Source organism: Lupinus angustifolius, chromosome LG01, assembly GCF_001865875.1.
Source record: "Lupinus angustifolius cultivar Tanjil chromosome LG01, LupAngTanjil_v1.0, whole genome shotgun sequence".
Lineage (NCBI taxonomy): Eukaryota > Viridiplantae > Streptophyta > Magnoliopsida > Fabales > Fabaceae > Lupinus > Lupinus angustifolius.
The window spans coordinates 24,141,003-24,148,868 of record NC_032009.1 but is presented as its reverse complement, the minus strand read 5'-3'; the positions used below and the strand labels follow the sequence as shown (position 1 = coordinate 24,148,868).

General features: G+C 35.4%; 1 protein-coding gene across 1 annotated transcript; it reads left to right on the top strand.

The window, feature by feature from the left end:
- On the top strand, positions 623-6,847 carry LOC109357654 (histone deacetylase 6-like). The gene is made up of 6 exons (XM_019601644.1): positions 623-1,235; positions 3,040-3,480; positions 3,574-3,716; positions 5,926-6,016; positions 6,098-6,216; positions 6,467-6,847. Exons 1-6 carry the CDS (start codon positions 690-692, stop codon positions 6,516-6,518), a joined length of 1,392 nt encoding a protein of 463 aa, XP_019457189.1. The 5' UTR covers positions 623-689; the 3' UTR covers positions 6,519-6,847.

Genomic DNA, 7,866 nt, shown 5'->3' with positions numbered 1-7,866 from the left:
TTAAACTAACAAATGATAAACATAACTACAAATAAGTTAAAAATACTTATTTTCACTGAAAACGACATCGATGTGGTTGTTGTTTTTAAAAAAATATTTTTTTGATTGACTCGACTGGTCCAACCGATCTGACCACCCGAGTCACTAGTTTTAGGCTTAAACTTACCAAGTCAACCCGATTTAATGAAAAACTAGATAGATGAGAGGCTCAGACCAGTTAGATGTTCGATTCACGGTTGAACCGATCGGACCAACCAGTTCGAGCTAAGTTTTTATAACACTGATTTTAGGTTTTATCATAACTTAACTATAACTCAATACTATTTTTTATAACTAATAATATCCCTACAAGTAAAGAACTAGTCTCATTCAAAATACTAACTATCCAACCCATTAAATATTATTTACAAGAGTTGAATCCTTTTAGTTTATCTAAAGATCTAATAAAACATTATATATACTATAGTCTTGTTGGTAAGTATAACTCAATAATGTGTGAGATGAGTGAATTTAATTCGATATAAATACAAATATATTATTATAAAAAATCTTGTTACTTGAAACGATATGAAGTTATAGCCCATACTAGTTTGAAATTGAAACCACATCATACATATATAAGCACTTGAGAGAGTTAGTTCACAGGAAATCCCTAATAGGGTTTGAGGAATTTGATCAAAGGCAAAGTGATGGGTATGGGTGACGAGAGTGGTATTGCACTACCATCTCCTGGTGAAGACGCTAAGAAACGAAGGGTGACTTACTTCTACGAACCCACCATCGGCGATTATTACTACGGCCAAGGCCACCCTATGAAGCCTCACCGTATCCGCATGGCCCACAACCTCATTGTACACTATTCCCTCCACCGCCACATGGAAATCAACCGCCCCTTCCTCGCCGGACCTGACGACATCCGCCACTTCCATTCCCCCGATTACGTCGATTTCCTCGCTTCCGTCTCGCCTGAGACTCTCTCTGAGGCTGCGTTCTCTCGACAGCTCAAACGTTTCAACGTCGGCGAGGATTGTCCGGTGTTTGACGGCCTTTTTAACTTCTGTCAGGCCTCTTCTGGAGGATCGATTGGCGCCGCCGTTAAACTTAATCGTGGAGACGCTGATATCGCTATTAATTGGGCTGGTGGCTTGCACCATGCCAAGAAGGCTGAAGCTTCTGGATTTTGTTATGTTAATGACATTGTTCTCGGTATTCTCGAGCTTCTCAAGGCTCATCGGGTAATTTCCATTTTCTTTTCTGTTTTCAATTTTCAATAATTTCTTTTGTAGCTTGTGAATTCTATAGAGCTGAGTAATTTTATTTTTATGTTTGGAATTTTTTGTCATGTGTTTGATTCAGCGTTTTTTGTGCTCAAACGTGTTATGTACCCAGTTGTAGATTATGCGTTTTTGTGACCTTGAACACCCGTTTTGCCCAATGCAATGTGCAACCAAACAGGATTCATAGAAGTACAATCTGGAATTGAATACATCTCATTTTCGATTCCTAACCCCGTAAAATAGTGGAATAGGCTATTCCATGTAAAAACAGTTGACAAGGGTTTGAATCCTGCTAGGGCATATTGTTATGGGTCATCTAGAAGTAACACATAAGCACTCATTGAGACTGAGCCTGCCTTGACCCTGGGATGACTTGGGAAGCTATAATCTCCCATAGTTTATTGGAATGCTATAACATTCATGCTTCCTTGAAAGTTGGTTAGAGTTATGACTTGGATTACTCGTTGCATACATGGGTGGACCCTTCGTCATATACTTTGTTCTTTCTCATGTGAACGTGCTCGGTTAATTTCAAAGTATTTCTTCTTGTTGTGTAACTCACTCTTGTTCTTGTTTGGAATAGTTGAGCACCACAACCATTTACTTATAGGTTATAGGATTGCAGCCCATACATATATAAGCAATAAAATAATGAGGGATGCTAGAACTCGCCCTCAAACACACTCTCACCTATTGGTCCATATCGCCTATTTTTTTAACTGATTACTTTCTGCCGGTTGTACAAGTTGACTCATGTTTATTTTATATTTTCTATTGGTATTGAATAAAGAAATTAGATCCTGGCTTGAAACCTTCCCTCTGGATTGATATGAAGGGGTGGACTGTGAGGGATGCCTGGGACGAAGAGAGGCAGACCATGGTTACTGCTGTGAGGCTGGTGGTCCTGGATAGGAAATTTAGAGTTATTTTAGCCACTCTTCATTATGTTTTTGAAATCTAAACATATGAGAATTGAAGTAAAAATCTTTAATTTAGTTTTTATGATGGCTGTGGTTATTCAAGATTGTGATTTATCTATCTTGTTATTTATCATTTGAGGGTAAACACATCAACAACTAATTTTCCAAAAGCAAAATATGGTAACTTGTTATTGCTTGTATGAGTTATCTCAAACTCGATTTAACATTTTTTAAATGTAATTCACCCCTCCTTCCTCAAAAGCCTCATGTTTCCTTTCCCTCACCAATCAGATTCCATTATTCTGCCCTCATTCATTGCTGCAGTGGGTTTTTTGCAAAAAAAAAAATTATTCTATCTTGATAGTGATTTGGTCGGTCACTGCAAACTTAATGCAAGGCATTAAACAATTTAGAAAGTTTTTGAATTTTAAATTATTGTTTTTTTAATGATTCTGATATTTGAGATCATTGTCACACTAAACTTCACCATCCTGGGGTAAACTATTATTATTACTCTTGAAAAGTAATATAATAACTGATGAGATATTTTAAGATATGAAATGTAGAACTGAGTTAAAGCAATGAATTCTAAGACAAATTTAATCTCTGTTTTGATGGTTTTAAATTTGTCCCTGGCTCCCTGCTTGCATCTTCCCCCTTTTGGTTTCACTTCTTTAATAATACACCTTTGTCATGTCATAGTTCTTCCACGTGTGAAAATGAAAATTACTTTTCTAGCTATGAAGATACTCCGTTGCTTGTAATATAAGTTATTATATATATGATGTAACATCTTCCTTCCTGGTTATATTGTTCTCACTATCTACTTTGTTACTGGGCAGCGCGTGCTGTATGTTGATATTGATGTTCACCATGGTGATGGTGTTGAGGAGGCCTTTTACACTACTGATAGAGTGATGACTGTGTCTTTTCATAAGTTTGGGGACTTTTTCCCTGGCACTGGACACATCAGAGACATTGGAGTGGGTCCCGGAAAGAATTATGCTGTCAATGTTCCATTAAATGATGGACTGGATGATGACAGTTTCCAGGGTTTGTTTCGAACCATCATTCAAAAAGTCATGGAGGTTTATCAGCCTGATGCAGTTGTTCTTCAATGTGGAGCTGATTCATTGTCCGGTGACAGATTAGGTTGCTTCAACTTAACTGTCAAAGGTCATGCAGATTGCCTTCGTTTCCTTAGATCTTTCAATGTTCCTCTGATGGTTTTGGGTGGAGGAGGATATACGATTCGGAATGTTGCTCGTTGTTGGTGTTATGAGGTCCCTTTCTTTCTCCTTTTGAGATTGATTATGAATAATGCATTTTGGTACTAGTTTAATGTTACTTATTTGATTACATGCTCTATTTTTTAGACGGCAGTGGCAGTAGGAGTGGAGCCTGATAATAAGTTGCCTTATAATGAATATTATGAGTATTTTGGCCCAGATTATACTCTTCATGTCGATCCAAGCAAGATGGACAACCTAAACACACCCAAGGATATGGAAAAAATAAGGTATTTTTATTATTAATTTCTTTATGGCTGAATAAAAGTTGATTCTAATCAATGTTTGTTGGCCCAAGTGGCAAGGAGCTTGGTTGTACAACTTGACTTTCTGATTCGATTCTATTTCTCATAATTAAGGACAAAAATAATTGTCATAAATAATTATGAATGAGTTACTTAAATGCATTACAGTTTTTTATATTCAATCCAAGCCTAATACCTTTTGCTAACGTTAATGTTTTCATAATATGATGAATGTTTGCATAGATATGCTATAGTTTATGCCTGGCATTTGTTTTACAAATATTTTGTTGAGTTTTATTCCTCCAATAGGTTAAAGACAAGAAAGGAGAATTAAAATTGTATCTTTTATATTGTATAATTTGGAAGTTTGAGGTAAAAGAATCATTGAAAAGGATGGATACTGACAAAGCAACTAAACCTAATAAAATACCTATTTTTAGGTTTTGGAAGAGTCTAGGAAAGCAGGGCATTAGTTTACTCGCAAAATTTGTTTATTGATATTATGAAGTTTAAGAAAGTGGCAAATGAGTGAAGTAGAAACACTTTGATCCCTATTTATAAGAACAAGAGAATATTATAGGAAGGTTAAGCTCAATACAATAGTCATACTATAAAGCTATGTGAGAGAGTAACTGAGTAGAGATTAAGTCAAAAGACACATGTTACTAAAAATCAATTTACACTCATACCAAGGAGGTAAACAAGGAGGCAATATACTTGTTCGATGATTGATGGAGTAGTACCAAAGGAACCTTTAACCAAAAAGACTTGCACACAATTTTCACTGATTTGGAAAAGGTGTATGATATGGTCTCGAGAGAGGTCTTGTGAAAAGACCTAGAAAAAAAAGAGTTCCTATTGCCAACATTTGAGTGATGAAGGATATGTATGATGAGGTCACAACTAATGTAAGAACTAAAGGTGGAGCCACAAACAATTTTCTTGTGTCCATAAGATTGCACTGATGACAATTTTGAGCCCCTATAGTTTTACATTGGTCTTAGATATTTTTACTGCACATATATTGGTAAAATAGAAATGTGGGCACAAACTTTGGACGCATGTCACTTTTGTTGTCAAAGTATATAGATTTGAAGTTTTGCAAGATGTGTGTAAATTCTACCTTAGAAGTTGGAGATCATATCATGTCGTAACTCACAAGGGTTAAACATTTTGGTTCAATTATAAAAAATGGCTGGGAAATTGAGGGAGTTGTAACCATTGGATTTAAGCGGGATGAGTGAAATAAAGGAGCACTTAGAGTCTTATATACAATAGAAAAGTGCCGCTCAAGCTTAAGGGAGCATTTTATGCACAACTATAAGCCCAACCTAACAATGTTGTATAGGACTGAACGTCCATCAATAGATTGCCAACAAAAGAATAAACTCCATATAGTATGGATGAGATAGTTGTGTCGAATGAGTGGTCACACGCAACATGATAGGATTAGGAATGAACACATTATTGAAAAAGTTGAAGTCACTTCTATTGTAGAAAATATGGTAGAATCTCGCCTTAGATTATTTGGGCATGTGTGGAGGAGATCCGAAGAAGCCAAAAAAAACTGTAGACAAAATTATTATGAAGGATTTACATATCAATAATGAACATGATTCATGTTAAAGGGTTATGAAGTGATTTGATCCATGTAGTTGACCCCATATGAAAAAAAGGTTAGTTGTTGATGGTTCTATTTTCAAAACTTGAAGTATGTGCAAAGCCTCAATTGAATTTTTAGGTAAAGGAGGAGATAAAAGACAAATAAACTACCAAATAATAAGGCTAATATTGATTTGCTTTGGTGTATTGTGATACAAAAGACAAACTCAATAGTAGCTATTAGATTAGGAAACAAATATAAATATGAACCTTAGAAGTATATCCTAAGAGACCTCTAAGATACTTTAAAATATTATAAGATAACAAATAATTTTTTCCCCTCATAATTCTAGCAATTAAAGCTTACTAAACTTTAATCTTCTTATGGTTATAACATTAAAATTAAAATTAAAAAAATATAATATCTTAGGCCCAAAAAATGCAGGCTGGGAATGAAACTCAAGGTGCAAAAAATATAATGACCAAGGGATTTTGCTGTTCTTTCTCATGTGTCTGTGTTACTTTTGCTGGATAGTTGCTAGCATTTCCATGGAGCAAACAGTGACTTATAATTTTCTTATTAATTTTACAGGGACATGCTGCTAGAACAGATTTCCAGACTTCCCCATGCTCCCAGTGTGTCGTTTAGCACAACACCATCAGGCATCCCAGTTCCAGAAGAGGTTGATACTTAGTAACAATTGCAGTTATTGTCCCTCTACTATTTATTTATCCTTGTTTAATTTTATTATGTTCGGTTTTAGGTGGAAGAGAACATGGATAGGAGAACAAAACCTCGCATATGGAGCGGTGACGATTGTGATTCTGATCGCGAAGATGAAAAGGCTGAGTCAAAGTGTTCAAACATAAATACCAATATGCGGTAGGGGTTATTTTTTGTTTCCAAGCTGAATTACAAATGCATTTAGTCTATCAGTTCCTTTATTGTCGGTTTATGAGATTGTAATCCTTGTAGCTCTCCATCTATCCTAGGAGTTACTCTAGACTCCATTTTCATGGAAGTTGTATCCATATGCAGCACTCTGCACTATGCTGTTACCCAACTTTCTTTTTCGCGGTTTCAAAATGAATTTAATAACCATTTTGATTCCCTTTGTGACTCTTTGCAACAGGGACTCTGCAGATGACATGGAAGAAGATAAGCCAGATGGGCATTGCTGCTGACAGAATGGAAGACGTTCTTGCACATCATGTTTGTCTTGTTACATTTTCTTTTAAAACATTTTTAATGGATTACAAATGGATAAGTGGTTTGTTTTTAACCCATCCATTATGATCCAACCCTAAATTATTTCAATCCATCAGTTTTACACCCCCTAGTGTTTGTATGATTTGACATGTATTGTATTAATCTGCTTTTGGGGGAGGTCGTTACATGGAGCCATATAATATACACAAACAACTCTTGTGAATGCGACTACAGTGTCATTAAACACTGTGGCATTGTGCAGGTATAGTTGAGACTTCAGAGTAAAAAGTTGTTTCTTTCAGTCTCTTTTGGATCATTTTGGTTAATTAGATTCATTTTCTTTATTTTGGTCACTCGTATATGCCCTTATTTTCATGTGCAATTCTGTACACTTATAAAATCATTATCACCAAACAGGTAACCTATCCACTAAACTATTTGAAGAACCAATGGGTCATCCATTTCGGTGTGAACAATGGTTTGCATATATTACTGTCTCGGATGATTTTGTTTATTTTGATATTTCATATTTGTACAATTGTACTGGCTTTCATTTTTGCTCACACCGAGCTACCATGTTCTCCCTCTTGGGGATCTTTCCACTTATTATACTGAAGTTATACTTAACTTATTCAATAACGGGAAGTTCTTAAATACTATACATTTTCAACTAATTGAAGGCACCCTATCAATTTTTATATAATGAAAAATCCAATTTTGCTCTTATCTTCATCCTCAACCTCCACCCACTCTTATTCCACTGCGAAAAGTAATGGCACCATCCATAGTGGCAAGCCACCAACCATCGCAGAACCAGTGTCATGACGCTGCTCCTTCTCCTCTCAGTATTCACCTTTCTCAAGACAACAAGGAAGGCGTAATTCCGTGATGGAGTTGACTTCCTGAATCGAATAATCATAGCATTGAGCTCTAAATATTATTTTGCTTATTGTTTTACACTTTTACTTGATTTTTCTTTAGAAATTGGAAAAGTTCTCATTTGATCTACTTTTTTTACTGGATCTTTATTGATGTTATCTACATATGTCCAAACTATATAAGATGTGTTTTTATCATTAAATTGAGGAATTCCATGATGTATGGATATTTTAACTTTTTAGCATCCATGCCCATTAAACTCATGGAATAAGAATAAATTGCTTATTTTGAATAGAGAATATTATTTCTTGGAGTAGATGAGGAAAGTCCCCCAGCAAGTTGAATAAAGAATATTGAAAGTATGTAAATCCGTGGTCATAGGAACATGTTGATGTTGACTAAAGAATACCTGCTTTGAAATGTTACAGATTACAGAACATGTTC